Below are 23348 nucleotides of genomic sequence, written 5' to 3'. Positions count from 1 at the left end.
GATGTGCCTTAGAATCATGGCTGGGAGATGTAAATCCCTAGGCAGTATTGCAGGATGTTTAGCTTCTGCAGGCATAGATGACCTGCTGAGCCGACCACCAACTCTCAGAACACCATCTTCCATCAGGGGGCAAAGTGTGTAGATGTGACTTTGTGCCTTCACACTTTTGCCATCTTGCAGCCTGGAGAATTCCTCTTGAAAGTTCTTCCTCTGGCTGAACTTGATGATCTCGAGCTCTGCCTTCTCCATCTCCTCCACTGATAGACAACTTGAAACAGTCTTCCTCTTGAAAGCTTCCATATCTTTCTCCAATGAATGTTGTTGTTGCTCCACATCCAAGTCAGACTGTGCAAGATCCATGCTCAGTTGTCTCCTCTTCTGACACAGAGACGAGAGCCATGTCTTAAATCTTAAGATCCAGGCCACAGACTTTCTCAGATGGGTCCAAGAGCTGAAGGACTGGATCATCCGAGTTACTGCATCAACCTCCTCACTGACCTGTACAGCATTTACTGCAGCAGCCTTCTTGACCTCAGGGTCATCAGCAGGAAGTTGATGAACATCGTCGGGATTGACAGGCCACTCACTCTCAGATTGAAGGAGAAAGTGAGGCCCTGTCACCCACGTTGCGTTCTTGAGAAATACATCAACTTTCGCACCCCTGGAGGCAACATCAGCAGGGTTGTTTGCAGTCTCAACATACCTCCATTGAGAGGGTCTTGAAGCTGTGCGAATTTCTGAGACTCGGTTGGCCACAAAGACTCTGAATCTGGAAGTCTCATTCCATATGTATTTGAGAACAGAAGCACTGTCCGTCCAAAACACAGTGTCCTGAAGATGCATGTGTAGCTCTTTCCTCCACAAGACATCCATGCGACTTGCCATGGTGGCCGCGATGAGTTCCATTCGGGGGATGGTAACTGCCTTCAATGGAGCCACCCTGGCCTTTCCCATGACAAAAGCACTGTGAACTTGAGAGGTTGCATTTCGGGACAGCAGGTAGGTCACTACTCCATAGCCATCTTCGCTCGCATCACAGAAATGATGTAACTGTGCTACGGTCACTTCTCCAAAGTTCAATGGCTTCAGGCATCTCATGATGTTATATTTCTCCAAGTAGCACAGTTCATCCAGCCAACTTGCCCACTCCTGAGCAACCGGCTCGGGTATGGCATCATCCCAGCCAAGTGACCTCCTGCACAGATCCCTTAAAATCTTTTTTGCAGATAAGACGACGGGACTCAAGATACCAAGAGGATCATAGATGGAGCTTACTGTTGAGAGAATTCCTCTTCTGGTGAGTGGTCTGTCCTTGATCACAATCTTAAACTTAAAAGTGTCAGACTGGATGCACCATTCCACACCAAGCACTCTCTCCACAGGCAGCAAATCCTGATCCATGTCAAATATTTTCATGTCCTTGGCTCTGTGACTTTCAGGTATTGAAGCCAGAACTTGACGCCTGTTGCTTATCCACTTCGTCAGCTTGAACCCACCTTTAGCACAGATGGAGACAAGGTCATGACAAAGAGACACTGCTTCCTCTTCTGAAGCCACAGACACAAGACAGTCATCAACGTAGAAGCAATGTAGGACCTTATCCAGTGCCTCCTGGCTGAACTGTTCTTTATTGTCCTCTGCACATTTCCTGAGGGCAAAGTTGGCACAGCTGGGTGAAGATGTTGCCCCAAATATGTGCACCCTCATCCTGAAGTCAACGAGCTCTTGATCCAAATCCCCATCAGGCCACCAGAGGAACCTCAACAAATCCACATCTGGTGCTGCCACTCTTACCTGGTGAAACATGGATTCAACGTCCGCCATGATCACCACAGGTTCTTTCCTGAATCTGGTCACCACTCCAATCAGTGAACTTGTAAGATCAGGCCCATGGAGGAGCTGAGCATTTAATGATGTTCCCTTGAAACTCGCTCCACAGTCAAAAACAACTCTGATCTTTCTTTTGGTAGGATGGTAAACGCCGTGGTGTGGGATGTACCAGACCCTACCATCATTACGTGCCAAATCCTCTTCAGGAACCCGTTCTGCATAGCCTTTGGCAACAAGATCGTTCATGAAGGCCATATAATCAGCACGAAAAGAGGAATCCTTCTGAAGCCTTTTCTTCAGGTGTATGGCACGTTGCTCAGTTATTTTCTTATTATTTGGCATACTGACGTCCACTTTCCTCAATGGTAGGCTGATCTCGTAGTGGCCATTCACCTGCTTTGCTGAGCTTGTGACGAGTTCCATAAACATCTGATCTTCTCTTGACAAGCCAGGTTGTTCGTCCATGCTGCATTCAGGGAAATCAGTCTTAAATTGCTGCTGCCAAAGTTCGTCCAAGTTCACAACTGAGACTCTGTTCACTGACAACTCTGGCTGCTGGCTATCCATTGCATCCCCACTGTCTCCTGTCAGTGGCCCATTCACGGTCCAGCCCAGCACTGTCCTGATTGCATAGGGGCCGTTGTTAACACTGCGAATGACATGCAATGGTTCCATGGCTTTAGGAACATTTGTCCCGATCAACAGCTCGATCCCAGCATCGATCTCGGGCAAATGAACATGCTTTAAATGAGGCCATCTGTGAAGATCATTCTGTGTTGGAATGTTGCCCTTGTGGACAGGCATGCATACCTGTGTGTACGCCTTGGGCAGTTCCAAGAAGTCCTCCTCATTCAAACCAGCTACTTCCAGTCCTGGCACAGCATGCGTACTCACAACTTTCTCTTGGCCCATTGTCCTTAAGAGAATGTGAACCTTCTTCCCTGTAAGGTCAAGTTTGTGCATCAAAGCCTCTGTACAGAATACTGCTGTACTTCCTTGATCCAAGAAAGCATAGGTGGTAACAATCTTGTTGCCCTTCTTAGACTTGACTTGCACTGGCACAATGGGAAGTTTACATTCATAATCACCAGCCCCTGTAAGACCGCTTGACACCAGAGTGCTGTCCACTAACACCTCTGATTTCTTCTCAGCTTGATCAAAGTCTTTTTCTCTTTCCTTTGAAGGAATGTGGAGGATGGCTGGATGCTTGAGACCACACTTTGAACAGGAAATCCGCTTCTTGCAAACTTTGCTGATGTGTCCAATACACAAACAACCAAAACAGACACCGTTTTCCTTCAAGAAGCCTATCTTCTCTTTGTGAGTTCTTTTTCCCAACTGGGGACACACGTCCAATGTATGTCCTCCTCCACAGCAAAGACATGTCTTATTTGCTGTTCGAAAATGTTCCTTCCATTTGTTTATGTTCTGAGTTTTGTTTTCCACAGGGGCTACAGTAGTAGCATAGCTGGTTCCTCTAATGCCAGAACGAAGCTGAGGATTGTGTTTGGTTACACCTTTATTTGTCATCAGTGATGGAGCGTCCTGTATATTCCCAAACACTGGGTCAGTTAGAATTTTCACTTGTCTTTCAATGAATTTAGTGATGTCAATGAAAGTGGCCCTCTGGCTGCGCCTTTCCTGCAGTTCACAGGCGACAGTCCTCCACTTGTCCCTGAATTTGTATGGCAGCTTCCTAATAATGGTCAGCATGTTAGCGGGCATGTCTAACTCATGCAGATATTGCACTTCTTCCATGGCATTACAGCAGCCTCGGAGAAAAAAGCTGTAATCTTGAAGAGCTTTCACATCCTCAGTTTTAATGGAAGGCCATGACAGAGCCCTGTCCATATATGCAGATGCAATCTTCTGCGGGTTTCCAAACTGCTCCTGCAGTAAAGCCTTAGCCTTAGCATATCCCCTCTTAGGATCAATATGCTGGCAGCTTCTAATCAGGTCCTTGGGATGACTTTTAGTGTGTTGCTCCAGGAAATAGAGTCGGTCACTGTGGCTCTCAGTGTTCCTCTCCACACCATTCTCAAAAGCCTTCATAAATGCATGATATTTTAATGGATCACCATCAAAGATTGGTATATCTCTCTTGGGCAAAGACGAAAGGCATTGCTGCTGTATCAACAGTGTAGTTATTTCATTTTGCTTTCTCATAATGCCAAGCATGTTGTTTTGATCTTCATTTTCTGAAATATTTGCATTTGAAGCATCCCCATATGGCAGTTGTGTATTATTTTGAGCATTGTGATACACTGAATGTTGCTTGGGTGCATGGGATCCAACTGACATTGGTTGTGACTGAATGAACTGAGGGGTATTTTTATCCTTAGGCCTTGCTCCTATATCCAAGTGGTCACCTGTGTTTTGATTGTGTGACCTTCGTGGTACAAATGGATTGGCCAAAGCACTGAGGTTCTGTGTTTTTCTTTGTTTTTCCAAATGTGAGTTCATTCCATCTGAATGTCTTGACTTAGAGGTTTTCCCACTCACAATGCTCCTTGATTTTAACACATTTAATTTAGCCATGTGTACTGCAATGTCCTCATCCATTTGAAGTTGCTCCTTCCTCTTCCGCAATCGTTCCTCCTCTTCTTCCAGTTCATGTTTGTCCTTTAAGATCTTTTGTCTTATCATCAATCCTGCCAAGTCCGCTTCAGCTGTCAGACATGCAGATGAAATACTAGAAACAGCAGATCTTCTTCCTGTGTTTGAGGCACTGTCGCTTGCTTTTACCTCATCTTGTAAGGCATCAGTGTCAATTAAGGGAGCCTGCAGTAGCTCTAGCTGAGGATCAGCAGCAATTGGTGTTGACAGGTGTTGACTCATTCCATCAAGAATTGGCTGATTATCCGTAATTGGTGCATTTGGTGAGAGTTGTTGATTCATTCCATCAAGATCAGATTGAACATGACCATCCTTATGGAGCCGTTCCTCTGGCTCATTCAACCACATTTGAACCTCCTCTTTAAATGTGTTGCTGTATTCCACAATGCTGGAAAACCATTCATTTTGTTTATCCTGTTCATCCTCTGGGAGTAAAGCAATCAACACATCATGTGATGAAGTGGCATTTTCACAAAGTTCAATCAATTTTTTCAACATGGGTTGTACATGTGAAACATTTTCCCTTTTTTTCATGGATGTTTTTATTTCTGGTATGAGTGCTTTAATTTTATTCACAGTCATTTTGCGTTCCTTTTCCATTTTTTCGATTTTATTTGCAAAAGCCTTTGCAGTGAGTTTAGATTCTCTTTTTCCATCCATTTCAGAACTTGAAACAACAGCATTTTGACTCATTTTTCCATCATCAACAAGGCTCATCTTTGCTCCTTTTATTTCCTTTTTCAATTTCTTTTCACAACGTTATTTGTGCCTTTAAACACATCCACAGTCACAGACGAAAGGAATTAATTCATCCAGTAAACATCACATTTACGCATCATCAGCGCAGTGCCAAGACAGCGCGGAGATTCCTTATTGCCAGCACGGAGAAAAATGCATTGAATCCTTTACAGTCTGATTAATGCCAGAGAGCGCTCAGGGAAACCAACTCTCAACCGGTAACCAGCCACTCATCCCCAATGGACAAAGGGCAGTGCAAGCTGCGGTCCTTCCAATAACACACAGCTTTACGCACATACACCGGTGAGTGTACCTGGCTGGCTTGGCTTTACCTGCGGGGCTCCCGAAGCAGGCAATTAAACAGCCGCTCCTTCTTCCTCATTCAACTCCGATGGGACAACTTGTCTCCGGGCTTGCGTTAATCCTTGATCCGATGCGCCGGGATGTTTATTTATAATGCCATTTTTTGTTGACAAAATGTAGCGGCACTGAACAAAAGCAAAAAGCCGCTGAGAGGCTGAGGTAGGTCTTGTTGGTAGATGAATTGACGCGCTGAACAAAAATGATTCGCTGAGATCAAAAAATACGTTTTGAAGTTTTATTACAAAGAAAAATTAATAAACTCAATACAACGTGCAGAAAAGTATATCAAAGTAATCACAGCGATCAGAAACTATAAATTGCGGTCAACAAAAAGTACAGCGACCTACTCACTCCCCTCTTTCCTTCCCAGCAACAGGTGAACAGGTGCATATAATCAACTGAGTAGATGGATATCACCGCCCCCATTCATTTGACCCAATTACCTCTATCAATCACTGCCATAATAGAATAACAAACAACATAACCAAAATATAAACAAGCTCAATAATCAATGTTCTCAAGTCATTATAATTCTCCATAAATCAATTCATGGCTCTTACAATAAATAATAATAATAATACATTCAACTTATATAGCGCTTTTCTAGATACTCAAAGTCGCTTCACACACAATAAAATCATTTAATATGCACATTTGTAGTGGTAAAAAATAAGTAGAATATAAATAATGGGGTTAGCAGGTGAGTTAGCAGGTGAGTTTGAAGAGGTGGGTCTTGAGGGCCTGTTTGAGAGATGGTAGGGGTGTTTGCTTGACGGATGTGGATGGGGAGAGTGTTCCAGAGGGAGGGTGCAGCAACTGAGAAGGCCCTGGCGCCCCAGGTCCGGAGCTTGATCCTGGGGTAGTAGTGGTGGTGGTGCTAGTAATAACTTTTGGCCTGGGATCCTCAAAGCCTGTGTTGAGGGTCACACAAGAAAAAAAAATCTAAGAAATCTAAGAAAAAGTCTAAAACCAACCATTTAATGATTTGACTTTTCACTTCACAGTTCCTCAGTGTTGAACAGTAATTTCTTCAGGTTTCATCCAGATTTTTGAAAACTATTACAGACTGAAATGTCTGCTGCGGGCAGGGCTGACGACAGGAGGAAGACGGAGGGAGGAGGAGGGCGGCCATCGCCCGGCCTCTCCTTCCTCGTCCGGACAGGAGGAGCAGCGGGAGGAGCGGGCGCGGCGCGAGGAGCGGCATCCCCCTCCCTGTGTCAGTCAGGAGAAGCCATGGCCACAAGGGCGGCGCTGCTCTTGTTGTTGTTGTTGTTCTTGTTGCCGCCGCTGTCGGGGTCTCGAGCAGCTGAAATCATCTCCAGCGGCTGACATTCTCAACCGCCTTCTCCATCGTTGGCGTAAGTGCCAATAGGTCGGCGCGGGCTGGACATTTGGCTCTCGCGGGCTGGACCTGGCCCGCGGGCCGCCTATTGGGGATCAGTGTTGTGCATCTAGCCGGCACCGTGGCTCCTGGGTTAAAATCGCTGGCTTGCTGGGGAAGCTATAAGCAGGTCTGACTGTGGTTAGTTCTTGGATGGGAGACCATGGTGCTGGAAGTGGTGTTGGAGGACGAGTAGGAGGTGCTCTTCCCTCTGGTCTCATGAATAATATCCCCATGCCCAATGCCCCAGGGCAGAGACAGGGACTCTGTCCTGCGAGTGAGTGAGCACCGTCTTTCGGATGAGACGTTAAACCGAGGTCCTGACTCACTGTGGTCAATAAAGATCCCATCGGCACTGCGCAAGAGTAGGGGTGTAACCCCCCACGCCTTGGGGGGTGTAACCCCGGTGCCCTGGGGGGTGTAACCCTGGTGCCCTGGGGGGTGTAACCCCGGTGCCCTGGGGGGTGTAACCCCGGTGCCCTGGCTAAATTCCCACACAGGCCTTCCTTCCATCATGGCCACCTAATCATCCCTCGATATCCAATTGGCTTTTTCAGTCCTCAACTCTCCACCATGAGAGCTGATGTGTGGTGAGCGTTCTGGCGCAAACTGGCTGGCGTGCATCACCCAGGTGGGTGCTACACATCGGTGGTGGATGACTTGAGTCCCCCCCCCCCCCCATACACACACACACACTCTGGGGGCTTTGAACAGCCTATATAAATGCAATCAATTATTATTATTAATAATCAGAGATATCACATCACTGTCCACCTAAACATATACTGTAACTATATACTGTAACCCCTACCCACTGTTGTCCCGGAGGCGATATTTTTTTTCGGATGATGGCGAAGGCTATGCGAAGGCATAACCCGCCCCTCTCTGCCTCTGATTGGCCTAGCGTCAAACTTCCATCCAAACACATTCGCTTGGCTAGGGTCAGACAGACATACAGCAGTTACGCTTGCTAGCCTGCATGAAAGACGCCAGTGTGTTTATGTTTTTAATATAGTCATATCTATGGTTTATAACGCTGCCACTAATCAGAGGCAGAGAGGGCCAGGGGTGGGTTATGCCTTCGCCGTCATCCAAAAAAAATATCGCTTCCGGTAAGCTAGCTAGCTAGCTAATGTTAGCTGCTGGTTGGTTGGCTAACTAGCGAATGTTAGCCGTTAGCTAACGTTAACACATTAACTAGACAAACACAGACATGCAGAGCTCCAAAAACAGCGCATTCGTGATTTTGTTACTGTACTGTAGTTTCTGCAGAGTAACGTCCATGTACCTTGCAAAGGGATCTGACGGATAGTGCAACAGTCAGCAGCTATGATAGCGCAGCCAGGGGGGGGAGGAAGTCCATATATGGTCCATCCGGTTATGGGGCACAGGACATTACGTCATCACAGGATAACGCGATTGGCTGGCTCAGATCTGTTCAAATCTGAGCCAGCCAATCACGTTGTCCTGCGTTGTTTGCAACGTGTATAAAAGGCGACCGCAGATGGAGGTGGGTGGGGGGAACCAGAGGAGAGGAGGGGAGAGGGGGAGAGACGAGGAGAGCAGAGGGGGAACCAGAGGAGAGGAGGGGAGAGGAGAGGGGAGAGAGGGGGAACCAGAGGAGAGGAGGGGAGAGGGGGAACCAGAGGAGAGGGAGAGAGGGGGAACCAGAGGAGAGGAGGGGAGAGAGGGGGAACCAGGGGAGAGGGGGAGAGGAGAGGGGGAACCAGAGGGGAGAGAGGAGAGGGGGAACCAGGGGGAGAGGAGAGGGAGAGAGGGGGAACCAGAGGAGAGGAGGGGAGAGGGGGAGAGGCGAGGAGAGCAGAGGGGGAGAGGAGAGGGGGAACCAGGGGGATAGGAGGGGAGAGGGGGAACCAGAGGGGAGAGAGGAGAGGGGGAACCAGGGGGAGAGGAGGGGAGAGGAGAGGGAGAGAGGGGGAACCAGAGGAGAGGAGGGGAGAGGCGAGGAGAGCAGAGGAGGGGAGAGGAGAGGGAGAGAGGGGGAACCAGAGGAGAGGAGGGGAGAGGAGAGGGGGAACCAGGGGGAGAGGAGGGGAGAGGAGAGGGGGAACCAGGGGGAGAGGAGAGAGGGGGAACCAGGGGGAGAGGAGAGGAGAGGGGGAGAGGAGAGCAGAGGGGGAGGAGAGGAGAGGGGAGGAGAGGAGGGGGAGAGGAGAGGAGAGGAGAGAGGGGGAGAGGGGAGAGAGGGGAGAGGAGGAGAGGAGAGGCGAGGAGAGAGGAGGAGAGGGGAGGAGGGGAGAGGAGGGCAGGGGAGAGGAGAGGAGAGGAGAGGGGGAGAGGAGAGGAGGAGAGCGCCGCCAGCGGTGGGCCCTTCCAGGGGCACTGCCATCTCTCTGGGCGGCCCTGGTAGTGGAAGCGATCATCTTGCTCTACAATGACCAGAATGGGTGTTGTTCAAACTGAACATTTATTTCTTCAACATGCTGCAGCAGAAAGGGAGATAAACAGCCAACACTATTTTCATAGTTAAGCTATGAAGTAGCCTACTTCCCCCCGCAGCATCGTGACATTGAATGAAAGTATAGGCTCGTTTGAGATGACTTCTGGCTCGCCTGGGAAGCAGGCGAGAGCAGCCGAGTGCAGTCAGCCAATTAGAGGCAGAGAGGGGCGGGTCATGCCTTCGCCTAGCCTTCGCCATCATGGGAAAAAAAAGATTGCGTCCCGGAGCTAGCCTGAGAGGCTAATAAAAGCTACATGTTACAGAGTAAGCTGACTATCAGTACGTTATTGCACGCATAGGCCTATCTTTACATTTAAACGTTTACATAGCAAAAATAGAAATAGAAGTAGGCTATGTCAGTGTTTTCCCCTGAATAGCTGAGAAAGTGGACACTGTCAATAGTTAGCACTGTGAAGCTGATACAATTCAGGTGATGCGGTAATGCAACATTTAAGGATGCCAACCGCCATAAAACACAGAAGAAGAAGCTGAGAAAAAGGAAGTGCTGTGGGGTTGCAGCTGGTGAAAACCGTCTATAGCTCAGTGTTGGGGGTAACGCATTACAGAAGTAACATATTACATGTAATATATTACTTTTAGCAGTAACTCAGTAATATAACTTATTACCAATGATTTCAGTAATATTATACAAGAAATTGTGTGTTTTTATTAACTATTAATGTTTTTTATGCAAATAACCACTACAGATGACAATAACTAAGGAAAAGCTTTAGAATTTTGGGCGGTTTTCACCATGGACTGTATGGAATCTATGGAATCAACATGCAGTGCTGCCTTCAGGTGCTCCCCCGAGTTCAACAGTGGGAAATACGACTTCTCGCCTATTCCCTACTATTCACTTGCCTTTTTGGTCATAAATAATTGTAAAATGGAGCCTCTAACAAAGCAGCTTGGTGGTGCCGGTTTTATTTTAGAAAGCAAGACCTTTGCACTGCAGCAGAATAAATAATTGGAAATGAGCATCATGTATGTTGTAGCCAGATTAAATTTTGATTAATTTGTGTTAGCCAAACGTATACGTTACATCATTTTAGCACTGTTGGCATGGATTTGCGCCTACAGCCCAAAAAGTCACATCTCGGGTCGTAGGCCTACTAGCCCTAGGCCTACTTTCTCCCTTTACCATCTTGTTGTAACCTTAGTGGTGCTTGTGGCATCAAACCACATTTTACGATATTTCTGACAACACTTGAAGGCGGCATATGACTACACCGGTGCTGTGATATTGAGAGGTCATACATTTCCAAAAGCTAAAGAAAGCTAACCAGGTACGGATGGATTCATTCACTTACAGACTTTAATCGTTTCACTAGCAATCTGATCGAGGTTGTCTTCACTCCGGCTCGATTAATACACGTTGTATTTGCTTCTCTTGCAGTGTTAACTTAAAAGCTAGCATGTTAGCATGTAAACTAGCTGGCATGAGCTACCAAGCAGGGGTGATGTGGTTTGTTTTGATGCTGCGAATAGGCTTAGCATAGATAACTATCCTAGATAAACAAGCGGTGTTCTGTGAATATACTTTGTTTTTGTTGTCCTGTTAAATTAGTTCCGTAATGTATGTGTGAGTGGTAAGATATTGCTAGCTGCTTGGCTAACTGAAAGTAAGCTGGAGAGGCAGACACATGACACTAGCTGCTGCTCAGTTAAAGGAGGTTGCCTGCAGCATGTCGTGACGTCTCTCCGTCATTTTGAGTCATGTTATTTCTGTGATCTCATACATTTGTCGTGTTGAAGGCAGCTATTTAACGTTAGCTTACTTTTGCTGTTGTAAAGGGACGTTTAGGACATTTTACATTCATGTGAATGGGAAAGCATTGGTTTCGAGACTAAATGTCACAGATAGTATACAGTGACTGGCCAAAGATAACTCAAATAACAATATTCTGTATAGTGTCGATGTGTCTAGTTTATGATCTTCACAAAGGCTGATCAGACATGTGGATACCACATCAATGAACACGTTTAATTATTGTGCTGATTGGTATTCTCATTTAAAATCCACTCTCCCACATAAAGTCTGCCATGCACTTGTATTCACACCAGTGAAATCATAATTAAACAAAAGAAAAGCCAACACAAATACAGGCCAAGATTTAAGTTGTTTTTATTATTATTATTATTATTTTTTTGTAGTTACAATCACGTTTGAGATGAACATCAATCTGGTACATCATACTTCCAGCTTCCACTAAAGGAGCAGCAGGCAGCATACCAAGTTTTCAATGTTAACAACACAGCAGTAGCATAGCTCTTTATCAACCAAAGCAGAAGTTAAACTAGGCCAACTAGTCTGATTGGAGTTGTTTGCCCTGATTAAGCCCTATGTTGTAGATTGAGGGAAGGAGAGCCTTTGCTCCAATGCAGCTGTGCTGCAGCTGAGCTATAAATGGATCAGAGATGGGGGGGCGTACTGTGTGCAGGCTAAACAGGGGGCTTTGCCTTTTTCCCATCATTTCACATTTCATAGTAGTATATCTGAACCGACTGAGCCTGGACCTGTAAAATGTGTGTTCATTAATCTGACGAGACAAACATTTACAAAATTATAGTACTAAATGGGTTTTCTGTTGACCAAAGGAAGCCAGGATGTCTGGAGAATTGCCGCTCAACATAAACATCAAGGAGGCACGATGGGACCAAAGCACGTTCATGGGGCGCGCCCGGCACTTCTTCATGGTCACAGATCCCAGGACCGTCCTGCTGTCCTCTGAGACTCTGGAGGAGGCCAGGGTAACCGTGGAGGACTACAGGTAGACGTTCAGGAGATGATGTGTAGGCCAGGGTAACCGTGGAGGACTACAGGTAGACGTTCAGGAGATGATGTGTAGGCCAGGGTAACCGTGGAGGACTACAGGTAGACGTTCAGGAGATGATGTGTAGGCCAGGGTAACCGCGGAGGACTACAGGTTCAGGAGATTGGCTTTAGGGATTGGTGGAAGTCAGGGGTGGTTACTTACTGATTGGTGTGAGTGAAGAAGAGTTTCCAGTTAGGATTGTGAGGAGTTGGAGTAGTAGTGGTTATCCTGTGCTGTTTGGCTGGGCCAGTTTTATGGCAAGAGGAAAGAATCAAAAGTTTGTCTTCTTTCCAAAACACTTGGTTAAAGGTGGAGTACAGTAATGCATGACTAGACATGAGAATTGACTTGACCGGATGATGGACTGACAGATTGTGCCATTTGCACTGCAATGGATGGTGCATGCCCACAGGGGGTGCAAATCCTTTCCTGAATGGCGGAAGCATTGCTCTAAACATCAATTGACTTTGTGAAGATGCACTTACTTTAAGTGATAAGCAAGAACACATTTTAAAACAGTGTTTACAGGTGAGACAGACATTTTTTTTAAACTGTTTACAGGTGAGATAGAGGTGCTTGTTCAAAGTTCACCTTGCATTTGCCCCCACAGCAATATAAATAGCAGGGCATTTGATTGGTAGTCTGTGCTTAATTATGACTGTGGACAATAACATTCGTTAATTTTACTTTGCACCAGAGTGAAAAATAAAGGTGTCAAGTTGTGGCAAGAGGTTCCTGGATAATTCCTGTGTATCATTTGGGGTGATTTTTTGTTATCGTCGACTACTAGATTAGTATAATTAATGATAGCATTTTGTCTTTTTCAGAGCTGGGAAAGTGAAGCCTGGGCTAACGGAGGACGAACTCTGGAGAGCCAAGTATGTCTACGACTCCGCCTTCCACCCTGACACGGGGGAGAAGATGTTTGTGATTGGCCGAATGTCTGCCCAGGTGCCAATGAACATGTCCATCACAGGCTGCATGCTCACCTTCTACAGGTAAGGCAGAGCTTTCACCTGTGCTGTGCTGCACTTGTATTTCCACGTGCCACATGGAAAATAGCATCATCAACTTAAAATGAGAAAATCACCAAGCTCAAAAAATATGGAAACAGGGAATCTGGCAATATGTTAAATGCCATTTGGTTCTATATTTTTACAATGTGCCTATAATAGAAATGTCCTACTACACACTCCTGCATTCCTTCTTAGAGGGCAACTTCAAAGCCACCTCAGCTGCTATTGCTGGGGCCAGTGAAGGGCACATACTCATATACACAGTACACACTGCTGATCTACTGACAATACTGCAATACTGTACAGTATTCCACTGTAGAGTACTTTTGGTAGAAATGGCTGTATATACTCTCAACTGTTACTGTTTCATTAAGCAATAGCACACACGAGGTACTGTATATCAGCACAGCTGTGTTAGTTTTATACAGCAGTTCTGATTATATTAGAACACCTGTAAAGCAGAGTGATACATACAGTAAAGTGTCCCAGTGTGGTTATACTCAGAATGCCTCCTGTCCATAGACTGTACTGTCCAATCAAACGAGTTGACCGGAGCTAAGTGTTGTGTACTGTCCAATCAAACGAGTGGACCGGGGCTAAGTGTTGTGTACTGTCCAATCAAACGAGTTGACCGGAGCTAAGTGTTGTGTACTGTCCAATCAAACGAGTGGACCGGAGCTAAGGCTGCATTCCGTTTGGCAAGTAGTTCCCAACGAAGTGGACTGCACAGGGAATTCGGCCATGTCAACCAAGATTCCAAACCCCAGGGAGCCAAACTGTTGGGTTCAAAGGGAACTGTGCGGTGTGCACGGTGTAGGGAAGACGGTGTAGGGAAGAAGGTGTAGGGAAGAAGTGAACAACGCTACTTCACTTGGGCTGAAATTGACACACGCAACATTTCCCATCAGTCATTGCGCCTCGCTGCCGAGCAGCAGTGAGGAGGAGTTGAGGCTCCGGCATTTTTGCAGCTCGTCTCTCTGGTCTTTCTCTCAGAAGTGAAGGTTTCCAGAGACCGATCGTGCACCGTTCATAATTAAGAATTAATATCATCAAAGTTCACAATATTAATATTACATAGTAATATTCGGCAAATAATCAACATAATATAACAATCTGCATAAAACAATAATAAACAATAAACAATCTGCATATTATTAATCTCTTAGGAATGACACCATGCATCTTGTAAATTAATCAAATCGTTTTTATTCACAGGTGCCATACCATTTCAATAGAAAATGGGTTTTTGTTTTACATTAATATTACATACATGATATGCTATCATGTAGCAGCAGTCACCACAGGGCGACACACAGAGGAAGTCAACTCTGACGTCGGTGAAGTTGCTGGGTGTTCCCATTCCCAATTAGGGTTGTCAAAAGTATCGATAGTATTGATAAAAGTCAATACTAAAAATTTGAAACCGATACAACACTCATTTGCAACTGTCTCAATATCAGCAGTGCTTTCTCTTAATGAAAAATCAATCAAACCACTGATTTGTCCCTCCCTGTCATTGGTGGGTATCTTTTGCTTCAACAAGTTCAAAGTGTTCTGATAGGCTGATGACTAGAGCAGGGGTAATCTACTGTGTCGTGATAGGCTGATGACTAGAGCAGGGGTAATCTACTGTGTTGTGATAGGCTGATGACGAGAACAGGTGTAATCTGCTGTGTCAGGTCAAAGTTTTTAATGAGTTTTATCAGACCTAGATTATGGAGAAGCATGGGTCTGTCCGTCCATCTGTCTTTGTTTATTTTTTATGCCTCTTGATGTGTTGTTGTCATCTTGCCGTGTGGTATCGAAAATGGTATCGAGTACCGATATTTTCCTGGGTATCGTATCGAAGTAGAAATTCTAGTATCGTGACATCCCTATTCCGTGACATCCCTATTCCCAATAGAGGAATTTTGTCGAGGGAAGTTCCCTTAATTCCCTGAGCAGGGAGCAGGGAGCAGGGAGCAGGGAGCAGGGAATCCAGTGTGAAGTCCCCTGTGGAACAGAATGCAGCCTCTGTGTGGTCTACTGCAGTGCACTTGTGTACAGTGCACTTCCTAACGGCACCGTGCCTGTCCCCTCTGTCTTGCAGGACAACTCCGGCTGTGGTGTTCTGGCAGTGGGTCAACCAGTCCTTCAACGCTGTGGTCAACTACACCAACCGCAGCGGAGACGCCCCCCTCACCGTGAAGTAGGGAGGACTTCTCACTCCACCACCACCACACTAGATCCTTCCTGTCCTGCCCCCCTAGCCTAGTGTCTGTGCGGAGGAGCCGAGTGCTGTCCACCTCCCCCCTCCCTCACAGCGGTATTAAGCCCCACTGTTAAAAAGCACGTTGTTCACCACAATGTCACCGTAATGTCACCATGCCCTCATGTCGGCTCAGGTTAACGCCCCCAAATCATGTTGGGGTCATCAGTCATTTGCATCGTTTTTTTGTTGTTGTGCCACCTAGGCTGCAGAGCAATTTAGAGAGAGAGTGGTGTCAGCGGAGGACCTAAAATGACTCGTTAGCCAATGAACAGCCAGGAAGGGGTCTCGTGCTACTTTTGAATGCTAAAATAAAGCTGATAATGTACTATTTGATTGAAAAAAAAAACTTTCAAAGTACAACACAAACTGTCCATTTTGCTGCAACTCGACAGTGCTGCTTAATCCAGGACCTTACTTCCTGGAACTCTCGAGAGTAAAAAAACGGGTCCATTGGAGTGAATGGAGATGTCGCGACTCTTCTATATACACGGCTCTGGTAGGCTGTATTCCTCTGTAGGCTTGTAGGCTGTATTCCTCTGTAGGCTTGTAGGCTGTATTCCTCTGTAGGCTTGTAGGCTGTATTCCTCTGTAGGCTTGTAGGCTGTATTCCTCTGTAGGCTTGTAGGCTGTATTCCTCTTGAATACTGCAGGAATGCATCCATTGCATTCACGCTGCATTGCTGTAAACACAAAGAATGGGAGGAGGATTGCCTTCAGCATATGCCAGCCAGGGGTTTTCAAAGGCTGAGACTGTGGGCCTCCCCCCCCCCCCCACCTTCCCTACAAAGCTTCAGAAAGGTGCCCCCCTCACTAGATTTCTGGATGCCTATGGGATCATTATTATTATTTGATCCCATAGACACTCAACAATAGTGCCAAGATAGGCTTGATATTGGGCCTACATACATTTAGGCTATTCTATGTGACACTCCTTTTGATAACTAATGTCATATTTTTTCACTTCCATTCACCGAGCCTCCCCTGAAACCATTTGGAGCCCCCCTGGGGGAGGCCCGCCCCCCTGGGGGAGGCCCGCCCCCCTGGGGGAGGCCCGCCCCCCTGGGGGAGGCCCGCCCCCCTGGCCCGCCCCCCTGGGGGAGGCCCGCCCCCCTGGGGGAGGCCCGCCCCCCTGGGGGAGGCCCGCCCCCCTGGGGGAGGCCCGCCCCCCTGGGGGAGGCCCGCCTGGCATTTGCAAGTGGCGACTGAATCATTCTGGAACAAGCATGTGATTGGGGACTAAATATCATCATGTCTGACCATTACTTGTTTGGTTGCCATTGTTTGCTGATCTTTGCACATCTATAGCATGAGCTTGCATTCTGACTGGAGCAGCTTTACTTTGAAATGTTTTTGTTTCTCGCGCCTGATGGACTCTCTTCAGAATAAGATGTGTATTGAGTGCGTGTGACGGTGCTGACAGTGCGACGGTGCTGACAGTGTGCTGCTGTGTGTCTCTCTTCTCTCAGCCAGCTGGGTGCAGCCTACGTCAGCGCCACAACAGGAGCCGTGGTGACAGCACTGGGACTCAAGTCTCTCGCCACGGTAACGCTCAACGCTTCAAACATCGTAACCCACATACACACTTAACTGATCTGTATCTGCAGGCTGGGTATCAATTAAAGAATTACCAGTACCAATAGCGGTACCCCATACCGATACCACTAGAGAACTTCATTCGTTACCTTTTTGTGTAGTATAGCCATACTTTTGAACGTTGGGTTGTAGCTGCTGCGGTAGTGGGCCAATCACACGTCGCATTAATTTTGAAGAACGCTTGCGGCGATTGGCTGCGAGCAAAACCATACAAATAAGTCACTTTTTTCTAGATCTGTGTACAAAAAAAGGATGGAATGCAGGTATGTTTGACTGGAGAAGTTTCCATACTACTTCCTACTGGATTATTTTGGTCGATACCTTAAAGGTATCGAGTACCGATACCCAGACGTAGCAGTCATACATTTGTGTGGAGATTTGGTGTCACCGTGCCAGCTTTATCAGAGTACTAAAGCTTAATTTATACTTATTAGAAAGTGTCGCTGAGCACATGGTCGCAGACGAAAAAGAAAGTGTCGCTCATGGAGTTGCATTTATACTTCAGTGAACGTTCGCCTCGGTTCAACTCTCACGTGACACTCAAACGCTATAGTGCAGACAGCCAAGAGAAGAGAGGGAATGGAATGCACAGTGAAACCACCTCGGAGGCAAGATGTAACATACTTGTCTGCAGCCGCATATAAACAACACACAACCACACAACTCACCTCCTCTCTCTCTGGGAAGTTGGTCACGGTGTTCTTTGTGATTTTCACGAAGTCATACATCAAGGACAGGCTGATCAAAATAGCGGGGACACACGTTCATTCATTTCAATCGAGCGAAAACCATAACAAGGAAGTCAAGCGCGTGCCGTCTACAGTATATAGCCAATCAGACTTGCGAGACTGTGACAGAGTCAGCGACACTAGACATTTCACCAGGTAGCAGACACTGCTGCTCGCCGACACGTGAAAGTGTCGACTCAAGTCCTCATTTCTGTCGGCGACTGTAAATTGGGCTTAAGTGTCACCGTGCAGCTTTATCAGAGTACTAAGTGTCACCGTGCAGCTTTATCAGAGTACTGTGTTGTTTTATTGGTCTCCCTGCCAGCGCCTCCCTCCGATCGCCAGCCGGTTTGTCCCCTTTGCTGCTGTCGCCGCTGCCAACTGCATCAACATCCCCTTCATGAGACAGAGGTGAGATCTTCAAATGAATGCTCATCAGTTACCTCTGCTTTCTTATGGAGCTGTCAAATCTACAGCCCAGTTAATGAGAATTACTTTGGCTGCTTACCTCTTTGACTTATAATAATAATAATAATATAATATCTTCAGTGATCTCTGTAGGGAAATTCTCCTTTTTGTTTGCCCCTCTCCACAAGGAGGTCAGGTTCAGCTGTAGATCAGCCTCCAGGTAGTATGTATTGTCTTGCTCAAGGACTCTTCAGTGTGGCAGATGCTTGCCACCACAGGGGCTTAACGACAGCTCCTCCGGTGGAGGGGCAGGCTCGCACTATGCCTGCCTGCTGCTCCCCACTAGCAGTGTTTATTAGATTTTTTTTTGCGATCAATTTTTTTTTATTAATAGATTCAACAAAACAATTTCCATAACAAAACATAGAATAGAAGTGTGTTTATTAGATTGAGTGACTGACAGCTTGTGTCCTCTCAGTGACTTTAGTTTGCTCTTGACCTTTCTGTGTCCGTGTCCCAGGGAGTTGGATTGACCTTTCTGTGTCCGTGTCCCAGGGAGTTGAATTTACCTTTCTGTGTCCGTGTCCCAGGGAGTTGAATTGACCTTTCTGTGTCCGTGTCCCAGGGAGTTGAATTGACCTTTCTGTGTCCGTGTCCCAGGGAGTTGAAGTACGGGATCCCTGTGACAGATGAGAATGGCAACCGGTTAGGAGAGTCGCCCAACGCTGCCAAGCAGGCCATCGTACAGGTGGTGGTGTCGCGGATCGGCATGGCGGTGCCAGCCATGGGTAACATGAACTTTATGTCGCTTTGCTTTGCCAAATCCATGCTCTCTTGCTTGTGGATGTAAAACTCTATTACAGACTGACCCTGAGAAGAAGCCTATGAGGAAACGCAGTCTCTTTTGTTAGTAACCAAGCAGGACTCTTTCAACTGACGGCTGTTTGTTTGTTCTTTACTCTGCACAGCCATTCCCCCCGTTATTATGAACGCGCTGGAAAAGAAAGCATTCATGAAGGTAAGCACACAACTCATGGTTTTTTCACTCAGTGGATTTACTGGCTCCGCCCGTGTGTTTACTGGCTCCGCCCGTGTGTTTACTGGCTCCGCCCGTGTGTTTACTGGGTGTTTACTGGCTCCGCCCGTGTGTTTACTGGCTCCGCCCGTGTGTTTACTGGCTCCGCCCGTGTGTTGTGAGGGTATAAAGAGTCTTGCCACATTCCACTCGATACGTTCTCTTGTACTCACAGTACACATGCTGTATGTACATTGAATGCATATTTGTGTGAGGTATTCCTCCACCACACCCACTGGTGGGCCCTAGATTCATTATGAGCAACACCTGAACCTGTTTGATCTTTGCAAACCTGGCCTGACGAAGAGCCTGTGAGGCCTCGAAACGTTGTCATTTTGAATGTAAAATAAATCAGAAAAATATCGGGAGCTAGCGACAGTGTCACGAGTCTTCCTGAACATCATGAGATATTCCTGCAATGTAAAGGCAGGCGAAGCAGTGGTAGTGGCGTTAAAACAGGTCAAGCACATTCATCACGATACACTCTGCTTTTGCCGCCTTCTCTTTTTCCCTGTAGCGCTTCCCACTCCTGAATGCTCCGGTCCAGGTGGGACTCGTGGGTCTGTGGTAAGTAGATTACACTAGTTATCTGTTTATCTATTTACACTAGTCATCTATAGTATCGCTACTGTCTGTGGCATGCAAGATCCTGTACCTTAAAGGAACACTCCGCCCATTTTCAACCAGCTTTGTATCATTAGAACATCAGTAGTATATCAGAAAACTGTAAACGGTTTTGAAGTCTGTCATTTAATTTGACAGTTATTGAGTGTTAAAGTGTGGACCAGTGACATCACTGGTCCACACTAACTCAAATTAATAACTCATTAACTCAAATCAACTCTCAATAACTGTCAAACTACATGAATGATGAATAGTTTGACAGTTATTGAGAGTTGATTTGAGTTAATGAGTTATTAATTTGAGTTAGTGTGGACCAGTGATGTCACTGGTCCACACTTTAACACTCAATAACTGTCAAATTAAATGACAGACTTCAAAACAGTTTACAGTTTTCTGATATACTACTGATGTTCTAATGATACAAAGCTGGTTGAAAATGGGCAGAGTGTTCCTTTAAAGTAGGGATGCACAATAGGCCTATTGGATTTTTTCTATATGCCGATATTTCCCAACCCTTTTGGCCGTTTGCCAATGCAGATACCGATATTGTTGGAGCCAAAATGTACTTTTTGTTCATTTTATTTTATCTTTATTATCTAACAATATCAACTCTCACTTTGTATGTGTACATGTAATTCTGGCATTAGGCACTGGGTGGAGGTGGAGTATTGAGGTGGGAGTGGAAAGTGCATATACTGTACATCAGATCGGCAATTAGGCCTCGCCCCGTTTTAGGGGGAAACACAAGCCTCTCCCCGTTGACGTCAATGTAAAATAGCACTACTCCAAAATATTATAGAAAAAATAATAACAACAACAATCAATCTCGTTTATTAATGACCCCAAAACCCCATGACATGTACAACTCGTCTGGCCGTAGAATGGGCAAGATACACCGGAAATATGACTTTGTATACATACACAAAATATGAAAACAACTTCAACTTAGGTGAAGTAAAACATGCCATATTTTATTTTATGTAACATTTTCTTTCAAACAGAACTGTCAGATTCATCCTACTTAAACAGGCTTGGATTATATCAGCAGAAATGTCATTTCGGGCTGGTGCAAGATAGCATTTTAAAGCCTTTATGCTGATAGCGATGATGTGGTGATATCATCATGTGATGATATCACCACATCACATGATGATATCATCACATCACATGATGATATCACCACATCACATGATGATATCACCACATCACATGATGATATCACCACATCACATGATGATATCATCACATCACATGATGATATCACCACATCACATGATGATATCATCATGTGATGTGGTGATATCATCATGTGATGTGGTGATATCATCATGCAGCCCGACTTAAAGGGAGCAGATCACACAATGTGTAACACCCCCCCCCCCTCTCTCTCTTGTTTTCAGCCTGGTGTTTGCCACTCCTCTGTGCTGTGCCCTGTTCCCCCAGAAGAGGTACTGTACATTATTACATTACATTCTGTCATTTAGCAGATGCTTTTCTCCAAACCGACTTACAATATCATATATCAATATCACATCACATCAATATCACATCATATCAATATCACATCACATCAATATCACATCTCATCAAGAGCACAGAGCACAAACATGAAACACAATTAATGACAGACGTCTAGAATAGAATAGCACTTGTAAAAAGTAATCGGGGGCGAAACAAACAACACGTAACATTAGTAAGCAGGCTGAGAAGTAACAAGTACATTAGTAGGTTTTTTGTTTTTATGCCTCCGCCGGCGATAGCCAGGCCGGAGGCATTATGGATCCGGGTTGTCCGTCCGTACGGCCGTACGTCCGTACGAGGTTCGTTAACGCGATATCTGAGGAACGCCTGGACGGAATTTCATCAAATTTGCCTCAAACATCGACTTAGACTAAAGGATGATCTGATTAGATTTTGGTGGTCAAAGGTCAAAGGTCAAGGTCACTGTGACCTCTCGAACGCCATTTTCAAGCTTGTTAACGCGATATCTCAGGAATGCCTTTACGGAATTTAATCAAACTTGTCTCAAACATCGACTTGGACTCAAGGATGAACGGATTAGATTTTGGTGGTCAAAGGTCAAAGGTCAAGGTGAGCTCTCGAACGCCATTTTCAAGCTTGTTAACGCGATATCTCAGGACTGCCTTGACGGAATTTAATCAAACTTGTCTCAAACATCGACTTGGACTCAAGGATGACTGATTAGATTTTGGTGGTCAAAGGTCAAAGGTCAAGGTGAGCTCTCGAACGCCATTTTCAAGCTTGTTAACGCGATATCTCAGGAATGCCTTGACGGAATTTAATCAAACTTGTCTCAAACATCGACTTGGACTCAAGGATGAACTGATTACATTTTGGTGGTCAAAGTTCAAGCTGACTGTGACCTCTCACACACCCAATTTCCAAGCTCTGTAACGCAACATCACAGGAGCGCCTTGACGGAATCTCTTCCAATTTGCCTCAAATGGCGATTTGGACTCCAGAATGAACTAATGCGGAGGCATAAGTCTGCGTTGCGGTCGTTCTAGTTGTTACTGTACAGTACAGATAGCGCAGGGTCATAACCACACTGTGTGCGTGTGCATGTGTTCGTGAGTGAGTGCTGTACAGATAGGGCAGAGTCATGTGTGTGTGTGTGTGTAATGTACAGATAGGGCAGGGTCATAACCGCACACTGAAGCGTTCAATAACCTGTAGCAGCATTTTAACCGTCTCCTCCTCTCCTTGTAGTTCGATGGGCGTGGCCAGCCTGGAGGCGGATCTGCAGGAGAGGATACGACAGAACAGTCCCCATATTACCACCGTCTACTTCAACAAGGGCCTGTAGGACCAGCCCACACACACACACACGCACACACATGCACGCACACACACACACACACGCACACACACACACACACACACACACGCACACACACGCACACACACGCACACACACACACATGCACACACACACACACACGCACACGCACACACACACGCACACCAGCTCTCCATACTGGCTGATCCATGCATATAACGAAGGGCGAAACCAAATTGATGTCTGCATATTTAGTCCGTTTCTCTGTGTGCTTCTATATTAGTTTTCAGATTTGATTTGCACGTAGCTGCTCCAAGGGTTCAGAAGTAACAGTGGAAGGTGTTTCAAATGTCAGCTCTTTGTCTTCTTTGCTTGAACACAAGGGGGCAGAGCTGCTTACATCAAGGGTTCCCCAACTTTTCAACCCCCGACCCCCAAAATAACGCTGCCAGAGGCTCGCGACCCTCAATATCCCCCCGGAGGGGGTTGAAAGCATACAAACGTTGGTGCGCAATTTCATAAACAAAACTAACAATTATGGTTAAAATGTGCTCTTTTTAATCGTTTTTAAATTGTATTTAAAGCCCCAATCAGTAACTTTTTCACCTTAATATAACAGCTTTTTAGTCATTGAGGATGGTAGTG

The 23348-nt window shown here is 46.0% G+C and overlaps 1 protein-coding gene across 1 annotated transcript; it reads left to right on the top strand.

Annotated features, from left to right (window-relative positions):
- Positions 1–10615: 10615 nt before the first annotated feature.
- Positions 10616–22771, top strand: sfxn3 (sideroflexin 3). The gene is made up of 11 exons (XM_083658186.1): positions 10616–10678; positions 11991–12163; positions 13036–13206; positions 15314–15412; positions 16942–17017; positions 18122–18207; positions 18865–18992; positions 19173–19222; positions 19797–19846; positions 21304–21351; positions 22634–22771. Exons 2-11 carry the CDS (start codon positions 12000–12002, stop codon positions 22728–22730), a joined length of 969 nt encoding a protein of 322 aa, XP_083514312.1. The 5' UTR covers positions 10616–10678; positions 11991–11999; the 3' UTR covers positions 22731–22771.
- The last annotated feature ends 577 nt before the right edge of the window (positions 22772–23348 follow it).

This window comes from Poromitra crassiceps, assembly GCF_964638095.1.
Source record: "Poromitra crassiceps genome assembly, chromosome: 22".
NCBI lineage: Eukaryota > Metazoa > Chordata > Actinopteri > Beryciformes > Melamphaidae > Poromitra > Poromitra crassiceps.
The sequence above is the reverse complement of the archived record's forward strand: the minus strand, read 5'-3'. Positions and strand labels throughout refer to the sequence as shown.